The 20,812-nt window shown below is 38.4% G+C and overlaps 2 protein-coding genes across 2 annotated transcripts; both read left to right on the top strand.

Annotated features, from left to right (window-relative positions):
• The first annotated feature begins 1,646 nt into the window (after positions 1-1,646).
• On the top strand, positions 1,647-4,032 carry LOC141599673 (putative ribosome biogenesis protein RLP24). Its single transcript, XM_074419767.1, has 5 exons — positions 1,647-1,734; positions 2,070-2,152; positions 3,258-3,371; positions 3,479-3,615; positions 3,720-4,032. Exons 2-5 carry the CDS (start codon positions 2,072-2,074, stop codon positions 3,871-3,873), a joined length of 486 nt encoding a protein of 161 aa, XP_074275868.1. The 5' UTR covers positions 1,647-1,734; positions 2,070-2,071; the 3' UTR covers positions 3,874-4,032.
• Positions 4,033-4,847: 815 nt separating this feature from the next.
• Positions 4,848-7,623, top strand: LOC141599672 (photosynthetic NDH subunit of subcomplex B 1, chloroplastic). The gene is made up of 6 exons (XM_074419766.1): positions 4,848-5,525; positions 6,092-6,282; positions 6,367-6,624; positions 6,706-6,811; positions 7,005-7,090; positions 7,235-7,623. Exons 1-6 carry the CDS (start codon positions 4,947-4,949, stop codon positions 7,410-7,412), a joined length of 1,398 nt encoding a protein of 465 aa, XP_074275867.1. The 5' UTR covers positions 4,848-4,946; the 3' UTR covers positions 7,413-7,623.
• The last annotated feature ends 13,189 nt before the right edge of the window (positions 7,624-20,812 follow it).

Genomic DNA, 20,812 nt, shown 5'->3' with positions numbered 1-20,812 from the left:
TGATCAGGAGTAGGCATCATAACCAATCCAGACGTCTCTCGAAGTGAGGGTGGCTGTTTGTGGGCCTGCTTAACTCGCAAACGACGCTTCGAGCCCTTAACAACCCGCCCAGCGGTACGGTCGTGTACGTTAGGCGGAGGCGGAGCATTCATAATGGTCTTTTCTCTCTCATTTCGATCTGCCATCTACATTAGGAAAATATAAGTTGTTAGAAAACACGTTAATCGACTAAAAAACATATAAAGTAACAAAAATCGGCAAATAATAGCATAAAACACGGTTTTTAAAAAAAAAAAATTAATTTACCACGGACGAAAGTGGAAATTGCACATTTGACCACGGATCAAACTAAGATAACCAAAGTTTGACCATGGTCAAACGTGCAAATTCCACGTTCACCGTGGTAGAAACGTGACATTTCATCGTTCACCATGGTAGAAACAAAGGAAAGTTACGTTTCACCATGGCTGAACGTGATAATCCAACGTTTCACCATGGTTGAAACGTGATTTTCCATTGTTTCTACCATGGTGAATTATGAAATCCCACGTTTGTACCATGGTTGAACGTGATTTTCCCACGTTTGGCCATGGATACCACTTCCCCAATTTTTTCGACTACAATTCAACACAAACAATAACATTAATCGACATCTAATTCAACCTATTTAGCAACCAATTCAACTAATTAGCAACAAATTAACACAAAACAACAATACTATTACAACTAATTAGCAACAAAACAACTAACCAACTCAATAATAATTCAACTAATTGGATACAAAAACATAAACTAAATTCACCTAATTGAATTATTACTACCAAATCTAATCAATTTAATCGATTAGCAATAATAATAAATGAAAGAAAACTATTTAATTTCATAGTTTAACTCAATTAGATTCAATTTCTAAACTAATTTAACAAAAAAAAAAAAGGCACTTACCTTGTATGTAGCAACGGCGTGGTGTCGGCGGCAGGGGCGTGGTGGTAGCAGCGGCGTGGTGGTGGCCGAATCGATTGAGTGTTGGTGGAAGTTGATTTTTAGTTGTTTTGAGTTAGAGAGAATTGTGTTTGTGTTTGTGTTTGTGAGATAGTAGGGACAATTGTCGTCTTTTTTTTGAAAAACGTCGTCGACGTTTACTAAAACGTCGTCGATATTTACGAATCGGGTATTTTAATTAACCTGGTCCGCCCGTAACCGGGCTGATTAGGGCCTTCCTCCCCTGAGACCCGCACATAAACCTGACAAAAACGACCCGAACTAAGAACCGAATGTGACCTGCCTTATTCAATCCGACCCGAATATTTATTATCGGAAACTGATTGTTATTCCTAAATAACTTGAAAGCAACTAACCCGAACCTGAACCCTAAATGACCTGACCCGACCCGGATCGGATTCTTGTAAATCCGAACAATCCAATCTCGAATTGGCCCAACCTAATAGACCCGTTTGCCGGATCTACCCGCATAACTCGCCCCTTTCCACGTGCCGATTCAGGGCTGAGGCAGGCCCATGAGCAGATTTATTTGGGGCACGTAAGGCATTGGGCAGTAAAAGTGTAAAATAATACGAACTAAATTCAGCTAGGCCCATGAACATACGAATTGACGACCCATGCAACCCTTGCTGCACGCCTGCACCCAAAACCACAGCCTTTATAAACCAAAAAATAATAAACACAAACATGATCACCCAAATTAATTCGCGAGAATCACCGTACTGATTTCTGGTAATTCCTTAAATCTCTCTTCAGTATCATCTTCAATTATTTATGTTCTTATTATTTCCTCCAATTTCATATATTAATGCTTAATTTTGTGAAATTTTAATTCGTAGCAGAGTTAAGATTTGTAGTTAAGGGCCAAACTATTACGGTAATACAATAAGGTAAACTAGAAAAAATTCGAAAACATTTGACTAAATTTTTAATTTTTTTAAATGCATGGAGCGACCCTCCTGCTAGCCCCGCTAGTTCTACCACTGTGTTTAGTTTATCTATGTATAAATAAAATTTTCGAGATTTGTGATGGTTTTGATTAATTTTGTAATTTTAATGTGGTATAGCGATGAGAATAGAGAAGTGTTGGTTTTGCTCTTCCTCCATATTCCCTGGGCATGGCATTCAGTTCGTTCGAAATGATGCAAAGGTACGTTTAATGACTTTGATCGTGGAAAATTGCAAAATTCTCAAATAAGACCGGTGTACGCTTACCTCACTTAATATCGATAGCCTAACTATGTTGTAGACATATACCAGTCTTACAGAACTCATTTGATTATTTCGTCATTTGGTAGCCTAACTATGTTGAGGAGGCTTATTTGAGTGAAATGCTCTCAAGTCACATTTGGTTTCATAACAATAACATTACCCTAGTACCTCAATGACTTCCCTAAATTGCGTGGTAAAGGTAGTTTGGATGTACTTAGGGGGTGTTTGGTTAGGGGTGTTGGAATGGAATGGAATGGAATGGAATGGATTTGAGTGATTCTATTGTTTGGTTGGAACATTTTGGAATGGAGTTAGAATCCTGATGGATTCTAATTCCACCCCAACCCCTTGGAATCCCATACCCAGCTTCCCACTCAGGTTTCTAACTCCATTCACCCTCCATACAATTTTAGAGTGAACCAAACAATAAATAATTGGTATGGGGTTCTGAATCCATCTCCTCATGGTATCTCATTCCATTCCAATCCATTCTGATCTTTTGAACCAAACAGCCCCTTAGCCTTATCCTTGTGTTAGCAACACAAAAAGATTGTTTTCGAATAACCCAAGATGTAATCGAATGGGTAATACTTCACAATATAATGAAGCACCACAAATTTAGTGAGTCAGTTTGCTTTATTCCATCATTATCAAGTCACATTTGGTTATTTCTGAATATTGCTTCATCAGTAAGGTGTTTAGTCGAATTAACTATTCAAAACCATAGTTTAGACTATGCTAATTATCTACATATCAACATACTGTCGTAATCAGACTTTGTTCGGGTTTCCAAATTCCACTGTTTTTGCTGTTTGAGATTTCAAATCCTTAGTATGTACTAGAAGCTTTATTTTTTCTGTCGAAAAATACGTTAAATAGGAGGCATAAAAGCGTTCTGAAAATATTGGTGCAGCAATTGTTGGGTTCTGGTTGGCTTATGCTTTGATCCATCGTGTTCTTCACAGTGCATGATTGTAGACCTGTCAAAACTTGAAAAACTGTCAGCTTCTTATCGACGTAATCTTCTCTGTGTCCTCCTGCAGATATTTAGATTTTGTAGATCGAAATGTCACAAAAATTTCAAAATGAAGAGGAATCCTCGAAAGCTAAAATGGACAAAGGCTTACAGAATGCTCAAGGGAAAGGATATGAGTCAAGTAGTCCTCTATATTGCTAAGAACATAATTACTTGTATATCTTTACCTTTTATTTATACAGGAACCCTCTAATGCTGCCGCTTCCTGGTGTTTTATGGTTCCCTCAGGACATTACTTTTGAGTTTGAGAGGAAGCGAAACAGGCCGGAGAAATCTGACAGGAATAGGATGGGTTATACATTAAAGGCCATGTCAGTTATCAACAAGGTTCAAAATGTTAGACAAAGAAAGCATATGCTAGAAAGGTTACTCTCCATCTTTACTTATTAAATGTGCTCTGGAGCATATTGGTTGCCGTCTTAATATCCTATGATATTATCAAATTCTTATTTGGGGAATTCATTTACAGGCTTGCGAAGAACAAAAAAAATGTAAGGGAGTGGGATAAAAAAGAATATAACGAGAGCAGCCACTTGTACGAAGTTTCAAAACTTCTTGACACTAAAAAGATCAGAATCAGTGCACAGCCACAGTCGGAAGAAAATCGTGCTATGGAAGAGTAATTTCCAGGATAATGCTTTTGAAATCCTGAAAATTAAATATGGTCGTGTCTACTTTTGTTGCACTTTGATGAAATAGGCTACAATTGGACCTATTTTTGATATGATAACTTGTGGATTTGTTACTACCCAGTTTTTATGTTACCTTCTTTCACTCTTTCATTCCCAAATTTTTATAACCGTACTGATGCTAAGTTCTAGACGCCAAGATTTTCGAACCACCTACTGGCTGCTACTGGTTACACCTCCGGACTTCCAACTCGGGAAGGATTTGTTTTTTTGGTGTCTTTGGAGGTATGTAGACAGTCTGTTTAATAAGAAGGGGATTGGGATAGGCGATATATCAGAAAATATGAGTCTTCATTACGAGGCTAAGAGTCATTGGTACTCCGGAATTGTATTAACATAGATTCGGCAACTTAGGATTTGGCTATGCGGGTTGGATAGTGTTTTGCACTTTTGCATGAGAATGAGAATGTTCTGCTTTGGCTGAGGTTGCAGTCGGGTGTTCAACCGTCTAATTTACGTATAGATTGGGTTCGGGATCAAGGTTAGTATGTTTTTTTTTTCGTTCGAGATACTAAAAGCATTTTGAATATCAAATTCATACCGCACCACTAGCAGTTCAAAATTATCCTACTAAAATCTCCAGTTTGAGTGACAATTTTTTTGCAAGTTTTCTGATAAATATGCCAAAAACCAGATAAACAATCCTCAGAAATGTCCAAGACGCAGCAAAAAAGATGACAGGGCAGGAAAATCAGATAGTTACAAAAACCGTGTAGGTCTTTTTTTAAGGCGGATATATCCGTCTTAAGAATAAAACGGTCAAATAATGCCCCACTTGCATAGTTGGACACACCTTTTGCTAATATCAATGTATTCATTCTATTTTTGTCTTATGTATGATAGTTGACCCGTCTTGAATGAGAATTTGTGACAAAAAACATAGAAAACAAATGTAAGGCAGGAAATCAAACATAGATTTGTAATCCTAAGTTCACTTATCCAATGACCTTCCACAAACAACAAACACACTCATCAAAAGAATGTGAACAACAAACAACTCCACAACAATGGCTAGCATTCCATTGCCCAAGTATCTAACTCCATTTCCCTCCAATTCTCCTTACCTCACTACTCCTAAGTCCCTCATCACACTCTCCTTTTCGAACCCGTTAGATCACTCATCCGCCTTAAAAAGAGTGACACTTGCACCACAAGCCAAAAAAAACACGTGGCTTGACCCGTTTGATGATGGAGAGGATCCTGACATGGAGTTCGGGTCAATGTTTGTTGACGGGAAGCAGGAGGAGGACCCACGGTTACCAGATGATCCAAACAGCCCTTACGGGTTTCTCAAGTTTCCTGCAGGATTTTCAGTGGAAGTAGCTTCATTGGGGTTGAAAATAAGAGGGGATGTCAGAAGATGCTGCTGTGTTGTTTCGGGTGGCGTATATGAGAACTTGCTGTTCTTTCCTGTTATTCAGTTGATCAAAGACAGGTACCCTGGAGTTCAGATAGATGTACTTGCATCAGATAGAGGGAAACAGACTTATGAAATGAATAAAAATGTGAGGTGGGCTAATGCCTATGATCCTGATGATGATTTCCCTGATCCTGCTGAGTACACTGATATGGTTGGTCTTCTTAAGGTGAGAGTGTTTTTCAAATCATCACCCTGTCTTACTGGAACTTACCATAGGATGGTTTTACACAAAAGCTCGGTCTAGTCTCATCATACCGATGATCTAACACTTTGGAAAGTGACCAAGTAAGATATAACATAAAACTAGACCTGACAAACCATGAAACCGACACTTTCAAACGGATAATTTGGGTTGGGATGGGTCGGGTAATTTATTGATACAGGGTTGCAGCCTACTTGCAGGTAGGTTAATTGGGCCAGTTTGTCATTTTCCGAGTGGATACATACTTGAATGTAGTTTCATGCTGGTCATTTCGGATAAGGCATTCTCGAGTCATGTCCAGATAGGTTCATTTCGGTTTGCTGTAATGTTTAGGTCCAATTCGGGTTTGGTTCTGTTTATTGAGGTCATAATATAAGGTGAGTCGGTTTTGTCAAGTCTCACGAAAACTATGGAAGTAGTAAGGAGTTTTGTAGATCAACTATCTGAAATACTAGAATTACAGGAAACAACCCACAGGAGACTTGTCAGAAACTAGCATCGCTTATTTCTGTAATATGTCGTATTTGCAGAGCAGGTATTATGACATGGCATTGTCGACAAAACTAGCAGGAATAGGGCATGCTGCTTTCTTGTTCATGACAACAGCTAGAGATAGAGTAAGCTACGTTTACCCTAATGTTAATTCAGCAGGTGCAGGCTTGTTTTTGTCCGAAAAGTTCACGCCAGAAAGTATGAATCTTTCTGAAGGTGGATACAACATGTAAGATTCTTTTTTACACCAATAAATGATAATCATAAAGTTGAATAAACTAAGGATCGTTCTTTTTGAAAAAAAAATTATTAGGTACCACCAAATGACTGACTGGTTGGGCAGACCGGTTCGTGATGTACCAAGGCAACCAGTTCTCCCATTGAAGGTATCACTTTCTAGGAAAGTCAAGGAGGTTGTGGAGGCTAAGTATCAGAATGCCGGAGTAGAGAAGGGAAAATATGTAGTGATTCATGGCATAAAATGCGACTCAAAGGCTTCGATGCAGTCAAGAGGAGATACTGATAGCTTGTTGCCACTTGAGATTTGGGCAAAAATATCTCAAGCAATCAGGTAATGGAAGTGATGTCAAAACTGAAAGATTTGTACTGGATTTGGCTAGTTTCTGATTGTGTAAACATTCTTGTGAAACAGAGGAGTTACTCCAGTCTTTGTGATCCCACATGAGAAAGTAAGGGAAGATGTCGAGGAAATTGTTGGAGACGACACAAGCATAGTATTCATAACCACACCTGCTCAAGTATGTTTCTTCCTTGAGTCTGTAATCCAGTTTACACAGTATTTTAGACTTGTTAGGGCTACTCTAATAGAAGAGTCGGATTGGTAAGAGTTCAGTCATAGGCAGCAACAATGTTTCACAACATCTTCCCTTGTTGAAATTCAGTTTCAAAATATTGACTGCTGCTGATTAATGGAAGCATAATTGGTCTCAGTTGGCAGCACTGATTAATGATTCAGCTGGGGTGATAGCAACCAACACAGCAGCCATTCAGCTTGCACATGCTCGAGAAAAACCCTGGTTAGATTTATCCTATTAACGTTGTTATGTTGATGAAGCTAATAAAGCTTCTTTCATATATAACAGATCGTTCACATGATATAGGAGTAGATTGTATTAGCATATCCTAACATATCACTATCTTTGGCAATGTGAATTTCCCAGTATTGCCTTGTTTTGTTCACAAGAGAAGGCGAAAAAATTCGTTCCGGATGCAGAAGAAAAGAAATGCACAATCATACCTTCTAGGACTGGAAAATTGGAAGACATTGATACTGAAGCTATAAAAGCAGCACTCCAAGTTTTTGATACTGCTATTGCACCAACTACAGCTCTGGTGTAAATTTAATCCACAGATTGTCTCTCGCTTCCTTCGTCTTTTGTCTGTCGTATCTGTTGCCCATCAGACCTTCTCAATCCGGAAAATTATGGAAAAAGAAAGAAGATTATGTAAAGCTTGTAAAGTTGTAATGTTTGCATGCTTCTCAAACATCAACTGTACATTATAACGATATCTGGAAGTATAGCAACAGTCTTTGGCTGTTTCTGAGTTCTATAGCTGACATAATTGAATTCGAAAGAGTTCCATATGTCTGAAAAAACACAGGATGCTAAACAGACAGACATTGAAGAAGTGACAAGTTGAAGTCTATGGTACTTCGACACTTTACCTTGAAATGCAAGTATATTTTTTAGTTGGAATGAGTGTGTTGGGTTCCTTTGATTGATGATAACATGTCCATTTGATGTGTGCTTTCTTAGTTTACTTTTCAGGATTTATGGTTAAATCAAGCTTGGATTAAGAAGTGTTGAGTTGTTGATCATCCTATTGTATTGAGTCCTAGGCGTCATCTAATGTACAAGTTAGAAAGTAAAGTATTTTAGAGTAATAGAAACAGTCAAGACCACTGTTACTTTCACAAGTAACAGCAGCCTGGACTGTTGCCTCAATTCGTAACACTTAAACACTTTCTTATCTTTCAAAAGCCATTTACATGTCCTATATTTTGAAAGATAACTTTCAGATTTTTTAAAGGATTTGGCCTTCTAGAAAAAGTGGCTTGAATAATTATCATTTCAAATTATTTCCCCATTGTGCAAATTTGACCATTTGGTCTTTCATAAAACAAGAAATGCTTTTTGCCATTTTTGTGAAAGCTTGTCATCATGTGACTTGTTTTCCCTTATTTGTTTTCTGAAATTGCATGATCTCTTTTGGATAATCTCACACACTCTTTCTCTCTTTTGCCTTTTGAATAAGAACCTTCTTTGGTGCAAGTTTGGGAAGTTGTTGAGACTCATCACAGGTGATGGTCTTTGACCCTCAAAACCCTAACAACTCCCTTGCTCATCCTCTCTATAAAAGGCGTGCCTCTTCCTCTCATTTCTTCAAGACATTTTCTGAGATTTAATCTAAGTTTGCAAATTGTTTTTCAAAGCTTAAAACCGAGTCTTTACTTTGCAAAGCTTTTAAAAGTCTTCAAGTGTTACAATCATGGCTCTCACATTTTTAATATACTAGACTCTCTCACTTATGAATTGTTGATCTTGTAAAGTTGTCCACCTCAATTCTTTTTAAGAATAAGTTAGTGGAAGCTTGATCCTTATAACATTCTTAGTGTGTGTGTAGAGTTTAGGACGGAGAAGTCTTCAACTCTTTGGCATCCGGAGTAGGTTGCGAGTTGGCTTGTTCTAGAACGGAGTAGTTCTTGAACTTGTGTCACAACCGGAGTAGGTTGTTGTCTTTTTATTGTACGGGTTTTTAGTAGTCGGAGTAGATCACTAAAATAAATCAATAAAAAGTAGATTGGACGTAGGCACTTGAGTTCTTGCCGAACCAATTCAAAAATCTCGTGTTTGATCTTCTTTGTTTTATTTCGCTGTTCTTTATCTTGTTTACTTTGCTTTGCTTAACTTTCAAAAAGATTCCTCATCATCACATTTGGTCCGTAGTCCGTACTCCATAAAAATCGAGACAAATAGCTACGAATCGAATCGTTGTTACTTTCATACTTCAGCAAACACTCATTTTAATACTCGTTTAATCTTGCAATATTATTCGAAGTATACTCTCATCTCTTTCGTTCATACAACTCACTTTAAATTGATAAAGTTGAAGTTAAAATTTTTAAATAGTACCTAATTCATCCCCTCCCCCACTTAGGTACTTGAATCCATAAACTCAACAATTGGTATCAGAGCCTCGTGCTCTTGACCGAGGCTAATCGCCTTAGAGTTTGATTCGTGGGTAATGGATTCCGAGAAACACTCCAAGATCCCGGTCTTTACCGGTTCGAATTTTGGATGGTGGAAACTCAAAATGGAACATTACATCAAAAGCATAGACTATCAATGTTGGAACATCATCCAAAATGGACCTCTTGTTATTGAGGAAACCGATATCTTAAACGGTTTCACCAAAACGAAAGAGGAAAGAAATTACAATGAAAACGATTACAAACTTGCCGAAAAGAACTCCAAAGCAATGTCGATTCTTCAACGTTGTGTTGGTGAGGGGGAAGTTAGTCAAATCTCTGGATGTCCTACGACAAAATCTATTTGGAACTCCCTTGTACTTGCCTATGAAGGGACGTCCCAAGTAAGAAAACACCGTGTTGACCTTCTCATGCAACAATATGAGATGTTTAGAATGTCAAAGGACGAGTCCATAAATAGTTTCTCTTCACGTTTTTCTTGTATTATTAATGAGCTTAAAAGTCTAGGAAGGAATTTCGGGTCCGAGGACATCATTCGAAAAATCCTTCGTAGTCTAACCTCTAAGTGGCAACCCAAAGTCACCACCATAGAGGAAGCTAAAGACTTGTCAACCCTACCTCTTCATGAACTAATGGGATCACTAATGGCTCACGAGTTTAATCTCGACAAGCATTCTAGTGAGTCCTCAAAGGGAAAGAGTCTCGCCCTCACATCCTCTCCAAGTGATGGAGAAGATGAGGAGGAAGACGAGTTTGCTATGTTCACAAGGAATCTAGCCGGGTTAGTCAATGGTCAAGGAAACAAAAGGTTCACTAACAATTACTCGAAAAAACGCTTTCCTAAGAAACGACCTAGCTCCACCGTGGGATGCTTTAAATGTGGTGATAAAACTCACCAAATTAAAGAATGTCCCAAGTGGGATGATATCAAATCAAAGGAAAGAAGAGAAAAGGTTAAAAAGGACTATAAACATAGAGTCATGAGTGCCATTTGGGGAATGTCAGACTCCGAGGAAGATGAGGAACTCATCGAGGAGGAACTAGAGGCTAAAATGTGTCTTGCAAATCATCGTAAAGAAAAAGTCTCAAAAACCTCAAAAAACGAACACTTAAGATGCCTCATGGCTAATCCCGATGATTCCGAATCCGATTCCGACAACGAGGTAAATCATCTAAAGGCCAAGGCTAGAACTTACTCCAAAGAGAAAGTATGTAAGCTTCTTGACCAAATTTTTGATAAGTGTCGGTTTCAAAATGATAAGCTTGAGGTAATGCAAAATGAGATTGAGGAAATTGCTCAAGAGAACTTTAATCTTAAAAATGAACTAAAGGCAACAGACAGCGTCACTGTCACATCTGAGGCTTATGATGAAGTTAAAAGAGTCAACAAGTTAAACAAACATTTGACTAAAGAACTAGAGCGTCTTAGAATGACCCCCACGGACGTCTCTGACCTTGAAAATGTCAACACTACCTTGGTAATGCAAGTTTCCTCACTAACCAAGGAACGTGATGATCTTTTGAAGGACAAAGATGCTCTCGAAAATGAAGTCTATGACCTCGTGGTTGAAATTGTAGACCTAAGAGAAACAGTGTCTGGGACTGTTGCTTCTGACAAACATTTAGACAAATCCAATGAGAAAATTGAATGTTTAGTCAATGAAAACAAGTGTCTAAAAGGTGAGGTAGTTAGTCTTAAGAAAGATATAGAAGTTCTTCATGAGAGGCTTACTTTTCTTCAAAAAGGTATTCCCGAATGTAGCACTTCTAGATCTACTCCTCATCATAGATCCGATGAATTCGTTGATCTAAACAAACGTCTTGATGAGATGACGTCTAAATATGAAGAGTCCAAAGAAAGAATCATGTATCTCGTGTCTAAACTCAACAACCACACCCATGACTTCATAGTTGAGAAAAGGTTGTCTTTAGAAAGTGTAAACAATGATGAACTCAAGAGGGAAAAAGAAAAGAATTTGCATCTCCTCTCAAGAGTCAATGACTTGACCAATGAACTTGTAAAAGCCAAAAACATCACTGAAAAATAGGAAGGAAGTCAAACCGTATTAAACTTTCTCACAAGTCAAACCGAGAGATGTAACAAAGTTGCTGGTTTGGGCTTCAAATGGAACGGTCAGACTGACTGTTGCATCCAGAGGCCTAAAACTGATTTTAGAAGAAGGAAATACGTGGGTCTTCCCGAGTACATTATTTGCATTTATTGTGGAAAGAATGGTCATGTTTTCAATGGTTGTAGAAAAAGATTTGAGGACATTAACAAGAACATCAAAGTAATAAAGCAAATATGGATTAGGAAAGACACCGTAAGATATGTTGATCACAAAAGGGGACCCAAGTTTGTTTGGGTTCCTAAACTTAAAATCTAATCTTGTGTAGGGCTTGGTGAGAGGCGGCCGCAATTGGTACTTGGATAACGGATGCTCTCGTCACATGACGGGTGATAGAAGCCAATTCCTCTCACTTAAAGCATACAATGGTGGCACGGTAAGGTTTGGTGACAACAAGAAAGGTGAAGTAATTGGCATTGGAAAGGTTGGTAAGTCACCATTACTTTCTGTCGACAACATGCGGCTTGTCAAAGGTTTGAAGCATAATCTCCTTAGTATTTCTCAACTTTGTGATAAGGGTAATATTGTAGAATTTAGTGCTAATGTGTGTCGAATAATTGATGCCACTACTAATGAACTAATACTCGAAGGAAGACGTGTCAAAGACGTGTACTTAACTAATTTGAACACTCTATCCGGTCATACCATGTCTTGCATGAGTGTAATGAACAATGATCCTTGGTTATGGCATAAAAGGTTTGGTCATGTTAGTACTAAAACTCTTAATACCCTTAAAAGACTCGACTTGGTTGAAGGTATTCCCAACATGAAGTTTGATTTTACAAAGTATGTGATGAATGTGCTAGAGGCAAACATGTTAGAAGTTCCTTTAAATCCAAAAGAATTGTGAGTACATCTCAACCTTTACAACTTCTACATATCGACTTGTGTGGACCAATGAGAACTAGAAGTAGAGGTGATAGTAGTTATGTGTGTGTCATTGTTGATGATTACTCTAGGTTTGTTTGGGCACTCTTCTTAAGCTCTAAGGATGAGGCATTTGATGAGTTTCTAATTTGGTTAAGAAAGATTCAAAATAAACTTGATTTAAAACTTGTTTCAATAAGAACCGATCACGGAACCGAATTCGAAAACTCATCATTTGGTGCTTATTGTGATGACAATGGTGTAGACCATAACTTCTCGGCTCCTAGAACCCCACAACAAAATGGTGTGGTTGAAAGGATGAATAGGACCCTTGAAGGTATGGCTAGAACAATGTTATTATGTAGTAAGTTGCCTAAGAACTTTTGGGCCGAAGCGGTAAATACCGCTTGCTACATTCATAATCGTGTCATGATAAGGAGTATATTGAATAAAACTCCCTATGAATTGCTACGTGGAAGAAAACCCAATATTTCATATTTTAGATGTTTTGGAAGCAAATGTTTGTTCATAACAATGGCAAAAACAACTTGGGTAAGTTCGATCCACGTAGTGATGAAGGAGTATTTATTGGCTACTCCGATCATAGCAAGGCCTATAAAGTTTACAATAAACGAACCATGTTGATTGAAGAAAGCATCCATGTCATTTTTGATGAATCTAGTGTGCTTGGACAGGTACAAAACGTGGAAGATGATGATGATGATGACGATGGGTTTGAGATTGGTCTTGTTCGAAAGGACTTCGTGTTCGAGGATGAAGAAGCTCCCAACGCTGACTCGAACAGACACAGGGACTGTCACCTTCAAAGGAAATCAGCAGCTCAGGGGGAACACGTAGCACACCTGCTACTGTTTCTTCTCTGGATGCAACAGACCCAAGTACCCAACGACTGTTGCCTCCACCTCCAGAACTGAATCAACGCAAAACAATGATTATGAAGATCACTCCAAGCAAAAAGAAACAATCCATCAGGATCGATGTCTTTGTTGAGGGGGAACAAGAAACCGTTGTTCCAAAGAAGTGGAAACATCAAAGCTCTCATCCACTCTCTAATCTCACAAGCGATCTCAACTCGGGAATTCGAACAAGATCATCCCTCAACAATCTCGCTCATCTCAACGAATATTGTGCCCACAATGCCTTTCTTTCTCAAATTGAACCCTCAAATGTAACATCGCTCCGATCGATCGATGCAGATCGTTGCTTGCCCTGCAAGAAGAACTCAATCAATTTAAGAGAAACGAGGTATGACACTTAGTCCCTAGACCGCCTAATCGTACCGTCATTGGTACTAGGTGGGTATTTCGCAATAAGATTGATGACTCGGGAGAAATTGTAAGGAACAAGGCTAGGCTAGTGGTGCAAGGTTATAACCAACAAGAGGTTATTGACTACGATGAAACCTATGCACCGGTAGCTAGACTTGAGGCCATACGATTACTTATAGCTTTTGCGGCTCACAAAGGCATTAAACTCTTCCAAATGGATGTTAAAACCGCTTTCTTAAATGGATATTTGGAAGAAGATATCTTTGTAGAGTAACCACCGGGTTTTGAGAACAATGATTTGCCTAACCATGTTTCAAATTAGACAAAGCTCTTTATGGTTTAAAACAAGCACCTAGGTGTTGGTATGATAGATTGTCTAAATTTCTTATAGAAAATGGTTTTAAAAGAGGCTCCGTTGACAAAACATTGTTCTTAAAGTCACAGTCAGACGAACTGTTGGTTGTACAAGTATATGTTGATGACATTATATTTGGTACAACAAATGAACTCCTTTACTTATATTTTTCGGAACTAATGAAATCGGAGTTTGAAATGAGCATGATGGGTGAGCTAGGATTTTTCCTTGGGCTCCAAATTAAACAATCAAAGGATGGAATCATGATTCATCAATAAAAGTACATTAAGGAAATGCTTAAAAAATTTGGGATGACAAATGGTAGGTCACACGATACACCTATGGTAGTCGGGTCCAAATTGGATAAAGATGAACTCGGTAAGAATGTTAGTGAAAAGGTGTATAGAGGTATGATAGGCTCACTTCTCTACTTGACCGCAAGTCGTCCCGACATTCTCTTTAGCGTTTGTTTATGTGCTAGGTTCCAAGCAAATCCGAAAGAATCCCATTTTAAAGCCGTTAAACGAATTCTTCGGTATTTGATTGGAACACAAAATCTCTACTTATGGTATCCCTTACATTGTCCTTTTGATTTCATAGGCTTTTCGGATGCGGACTATGCGGGGTGCACGGTCGATAGAAAGAGCACCTCCGGAATTGCAACATTCTTGGGTCCTTGCTTGATTTCTTGGGGCTCAAAGAAACAAAATACGGTTGCTCTTTCAACGGCTGAAAATGAGTACGTCAGTGCCGCACATTGTTGTTCTCAATTACTTTGGGTAAGACAACAACTCTTGGATTTTGGTATTATTTTAGACTTCGTTCCCATAATGTGGGATACTACGAGTGCAATAAATATTTCCAAAAATCCCATTCAACACTCTAAAACCAAACATATTGATATTCGTCATCATTTTATTCGTGATCATGTGGAGAAAGGACATGTTAGACTTATCTTTTTCAAAACCGATAATCAAATTGCCGACATTTTTACTAAGCCACTTGCAAGAGAACATTTGAGAAATTTAGACTAGAAATTGGGTTAATTAATTGCTTGTGATTTTTAGTGTGAGTTTTGCTAATTTCCTTAATTGATTAAACTAAAATGGACATATGTTATTAAGTGTTCTAAGTGCATTCATATCATTTTTAGACCAAAAATTGACATCGTATTCGTGAGTCGATAATCACTCAACCTCATATCTAAATTTACGTTTATATTATGCTATCTTGCTTTTTATTTCGAGTGATTAATTTAATTAAATTGGGCCAACTACCCTTACTTCCCTCATTTAATGTTTGGGCCATTTTCTATCCCTAACCCACCGTCCAAACTCCCTCAACCCACAAAGCCTTCACCTTCCACTCCTTCCATCTCACCTACCCATTTAACTCTCCTTTTACCCACCATGGTCAAAACGTCCTTCAATACCACAATACCCATCAAAACCGTGAAAATGATTACCCCATCCGTCACATCTGACCCACCACCTAGCTCTCAAACTATGCCATCTCAAAAAGATTCCTATGCCTTTCTTCGACAACAAAACCCATCCACAACTCCATCACCTACACCTAACCCAGAACCACCAAACCCTCACCCAACACCTCTTGCCACTATTCCACCAACCACGGTTCCATCTGACGACGTTCCAATCTCCACCATGGTTGGGCATCGAACCCGAGGGGGTCGCAAAAAGAATACAGCGGTCCCCAGCTCCTCCGTCGAAACTGTGGATGTTGATGAAAGTGAAGAAACTCCGGTTAGTACAACTGAGAATCCGACTATGTCTGCTGATCCCACTCCGACTCCGTCAAAGAAAATAAATAAAAGAAAGGATAAAGCTTCTTCATCGCAATTACCCCCTATTTCCGAAAGTGTCGAACAAAGTGACATTGAAACCCCCACATTCAATCATCCTGTTGAACCGTCTCTTGAACCTCCTTCTAAAAAATCAAAACCTTCAAAGAAAAAATTGGTATATCTCTCTCCTTCTGATTCTGTGTCCCTGATTTTCAAATGGGATATGGCTAGTGTTTGGCAACAACTCGAAAACCTGGATCTCCCTACCTCCATCTACAAAAATTGTGAAAAATTGATGAACCCCAAAGCTATTCATTCCCCTCGAGTTTATCATCAGTCTTGGTACGGATCTCCTGCTTTTCATCCCGTCCGAGATATGATTGCTGCTCAATGTTGGGAAAACCTTCTGCAAATTCGTGAACTTGTGTTTGTAAGTGAAGTGGTTCAGTTTTTCGCGACTGTGCATGTGGACAAGTCCGGTGATTTCCTCACGACTAAGGTAAATGGTAAACCCCTTAAACTCCTTCAATCTGATTTTGCCAATGCTCTAAAAATTCCACCCGGAGGTTATGACAATCTCCCAGCCGAGTCTTGGGTTCCCCTACCATATGCATCTCCTTTATCAGTCGCAAAAGTCGTGTTTCCCAAAGCTGTAACTTGTGGACCCGTAAGTAACACCACTATACCCCCTTCTCTTCGCCTTATTTTCAACATTATGTGTCGCTCCATTTACCCTTCGGGTGATCGGGGCAAATTATCCATAGCTCAACAATACCTCATTTATCACATAGCCACTCACAAAAAGGTCAACCTAATTGGGCTAATGTTCAAACGCTTTGCCCTCATCTCGGCTAAACTCCGAAAACCCTTAAAAAGTGTCCTTCATCTTCCCTATGGTACGTGGTTGTCGGTGGTGCTTAAGGCACAAGGAGTCCTTATTAGCTCGAGTGTGGGATCTTTGGATATGTGTGACACGATGAGTGATGGGCAAATGGGAAAAATGTTGATTAAGGTTGAAAATGATGAACTTATTTCGGTGAAAATCAAAACGGATCCGGAGGGTGGGTCCTCTAGTCATGTTGGTACGGGTAGTTTGAGTGAAGTGTTTCAAGCTATTGCGGATTTGAGTGCTTGGGTGAAGCAAGATGCGCTTCAAAAAGATGCGGCTATCTCGGCTCTTGCCTCCACCGTGGACTTAATTCGTGGAGAAGTGGATATCATTTCCACTCTTGTCTCAACCAAGGAGCACGGTGACGATGGTGTAGCTGACCCGTTGGACGAGGATCCCTTGGGTGAAGAGTCGGATGGTGACCAAGCCTCCTCCTCTTAAACAAACTCCCCATCCCGTTTTAAACTTACCTTGCTTTTGTCCCACCTTGTTGCGCCCCTTTTTCAAACTTTTTTCACTCTTAATATTTTGCTTGGTGGTGTATGTTAAACTACTTTTAGCCATGGTGAACTATGGTTATACTATGTTAAACCGTATGTTTGTGTTGACCTTGTTAACTTGTCACGTTTATATGTGTCTTTTTGTGTTTTCTTATGTGTGTTTAATCTTGAATGCTTTTGACATCCATGCCCTTTTTGATGATGTCAAGAGGGGGAAAAGGTAAACTCATGCTCTTAATCTCTTTGCACATTGGTTAACTCATAACTAGGCCTAACCTTCACAACTTTTACTCTTGTTTTGGGGAAATGTAAACTTGTCATGGTAAGTATGATCTAAGTTCTTGCTCTATAAGGTAATATAGTCCCTTCTCTCATATGATCTTGCTTGTTTAAAAATCTTGAATTAAGGTGTTTACATTGCTTACATTCGTTTTAGGGCTTGTCATCATCAAAGGGGGAATTTGTTGGGTTCCTTTGATTGATGATAACATGCCCATTTGATGTGTGCTTTCTTAATTTACCTTTTCAGGATTTATGGTTAAATCAAGCTTGGATTAAGAAGTGTTGAGTTGTTGATCATCCTATTGTATTGAGTCCTAGGCGTCATCTAATGTACAAGTTAGAAAGTAAAGTATTTTAGAGTAATAGAAACAGTCAAGACCACTGTTACTTTCACAAGTAACAGCAGCCTGGACTGTTGCCTCAATTCGTAACACTTGAACACTTTCTTATCTTTCAAAAGCCATTTACATGTCCTATATTTTGAAAGATAACTTTCAGATTTTTTAAAGGATTTGGCCTTCTAGAAAAAGTGGTTTGAATAATTATCATTTCAAATTATTTCTCCATTGTGCAAATTTGACCCTTTGGTCTTTCATAAAACAAGAAATGCTTTTTGCCATTTTTGTGAAAGCTTGTCATCATGTGACTTGTTTTCCCTTATTTGTTTTCTGAAATTGCATGATCTCTTTTGGATAATCTCACACACTCTTTCTCTCTTTTGCCTTTTGAATAAGAACCTTCTTTGGTGCAAGTTTGGGAAGTTATTGAGACTCATCACATGTGATGGTCTTTGACCCTCAAAACCCTAACAACTCCCATGCTCATCCTGTCTATAAAAGGCGCGCCTCTTCCTCTCATTTCTTCAAGACTTTTTCTGAGATTTAATCTAAGTTTGCAAATTGTTTTTCAAAGCTTAAAACCGAGTCTTTACTTTGCAAAGCTTTTAAAAGTCTTCAAGTGTTACAATCATGGCTACTGTTACTTTAATATACTAGACTCTCTTACTTATGAATTGTTGATCTTGTAAAATTGTCCACCTCAATTCTTTTTAAGAATAAGTTAGTGGAAGCTTGTGTGTGTGTAGAGTTTAGGACGGAGTAGTCTTCAACTCTTTGGCAACCGGAGTAGGTTGCGAGTTGGCTTGTTCTAGAACGGAGTAGTTCTTGAACTTGTGTCACAACCGGAGTAGGTTGTTGTCTTTTTATTGTACGGGTTTTTAGTAGTCGGAGTAGATCACTAAAATAAATCAATAAAAAGTAGATTGGACGTAGGCACTTGAGTTCTTGCCGAACCAATTCAAAAATCTCGTGTTTGATATTCTTTGTTTTATTTCGCTGCTCTTTATCTTGTTTACTTTACTTTGCTTAACTTTCGAAGTAACAGTTCCTCATACTGTCACATTTGGTCTGCAGTCTGTACTCCATAAACTGAGACAAATAGCTACAATCAGAACAGTTGTTACTTTCATACTTCATCAAACACTCATTTTAATACTCGTTTAATCTTGCAATATTATTCGAAGTATACTCTCATCTCTTTCGTTCATACAACTCACTTTAAATTGATAAAGTTGAAGTTAAAATTTTTAAATAGTACCTAATTCACCCCCTCTCCCTCTTAGGTACTTGAATCCATAAACTCAATAGAGTGATTTACATTCACAAGGATACCCGTCGTCTCATAAGCACCCATATCCGAAATTTGCTGTCAAGACTCATGATCATTCGAGATACTAATAAACTAAAATGAGAATAAGAGTGAATTGTTGAGCAGCATTCAATTTGGGAGCACAGAGTAAGTGACACAAGAGGTCTTCAGTCTTCGCCAGTTCGGCTGTGTCAATGTCGAGTTAAATTCGTTCCACTGGTACTGTTTGATTCACTCGGGAAGGAGAACACCTGAAAATTATCTTAGGTAGTGTTTAAAAACACGGAGTTGATTTCATTTTCATGAAATGTTTGAATTCAATTCCAAATCCAATTCCAAAATTGTGTTTGGGAAACCCGTGGAATTGGAATTGAATTTGGGCGAGACGGATATGGGTTGAGGACTTGAGGCCATTGGATGTTTTATATTTGAAAAAATAAAATACTGTCTCGAAAAATATTTGTCATCGGAAAAATATCATAAATAAAAATATTGTGATGAAAATTTGCGTCACAAAATAAAATGTAAGAAGTCATGGAATTGAAATGACTAGTATATGGTAGGTATTTGAGAACCTCAAATTTTAACTAGCTTGGAATTGATAAGGAATTGAGTCAATTCCAATTCCAAATTTTAGGAGTTCCCAAACTCTTGAAATGTCTCAATTTCGGAATTCAATTCCAATTCAAGGTTCCCAAACATTTAAGTTAATTGATTTGAAGCCGGTGCAGCGATCTGACAGTTCAAATTTCATCATGAAAAAATAATGGAGAAAGCAAAATGGAATGAGAAAAGCATTGTCGTGTATTAAATTCTCGTGTCAAACCAAAAAGGACTCTCCATTTTACTTTTTTTTTTTACAAAAAAGGGGGAGAATCTAGACCGGTTAAAACATGACCTGCCCCATAAATCTAACCCGGTCCGGGTTTTTAGGTAAAAACCCCGTAAATCTTTACCTGTGAACCGAAATGACCTAAACCCGAAATAGCCGTTATTTTAGGGTCAAAACTAGACCTGGCAAAAGCAACCCGACCCGATTGACCCGACCCGAAAAAGCTGACCCGAGACCCGAAATGACCCGAACTACATCACCCGAATGTGACCCGAAAACCCGAATTGACCCGACCCGACCCAAACATGACCCGAGCTTTCTTGACCCGAACTGGCCTGACCCGAAAATGACCCGATCCAAAACCTCCAAACCCGAAAATGACCCGACAAAATATAACTCTAATTGAACCGAAAAGACTTGAAATGACAATTTCTCTATTATTCACTGACCCGAGAATAACCCGACCCGAAACAACCCGACCCGTTTGATCCGGAACTGACCCGACAACAAACCCGAAACAGACCCGAAACCCGAAATGACCCGTCCCGACCCGAGTTAACCCGAAATCAATGAGAAACCCGAACTAATCCGACCCAAATTGACCCGACCCGAACCCGACCCATTGACCCGTTTTGCCAGGTCTAGTCAAAACCCAACCTAACCCGTTCGACCCGCGGGGTCAATGATAAATTAAGAATATTATTAAAATATTAATATTTTAATATTATATTTGAAATAATAAATATAAAAGTAATTATTTTTATATTTTTAATTAATAAATTAATTTTATATAACTTTTATATCACTAAATGATAAAATAATTATTAAATAATTTTATTTTTATAAATATTTTAATATAAGTACGATAAATAATTAATATAATCATATTATTAATATTAAATATTATTTAATTTCAAAAAGTATTTTTTTCGG

The sequence above is a fragment of the Silene latifolia genome, chromosome 9, assembly GCF_048544455.1.
Source record: "Silene latifolia isolate original U9 population chromosome 9, ASM4854445v1, whole genome shotgun sequence".
Classification (NCBI taxonomy): Eukaryota; Viridiplantae; Streptophyta; class Magnoliopsida; order Caryophyllales; family Caryophyllaceae; genus Silene; species Silene latifolia.
The sequence above is the reverse complement of the archived record's forward strand: the minus strand, read 5'-3'. Positions and strand labels throughout refer to the sequence as shown.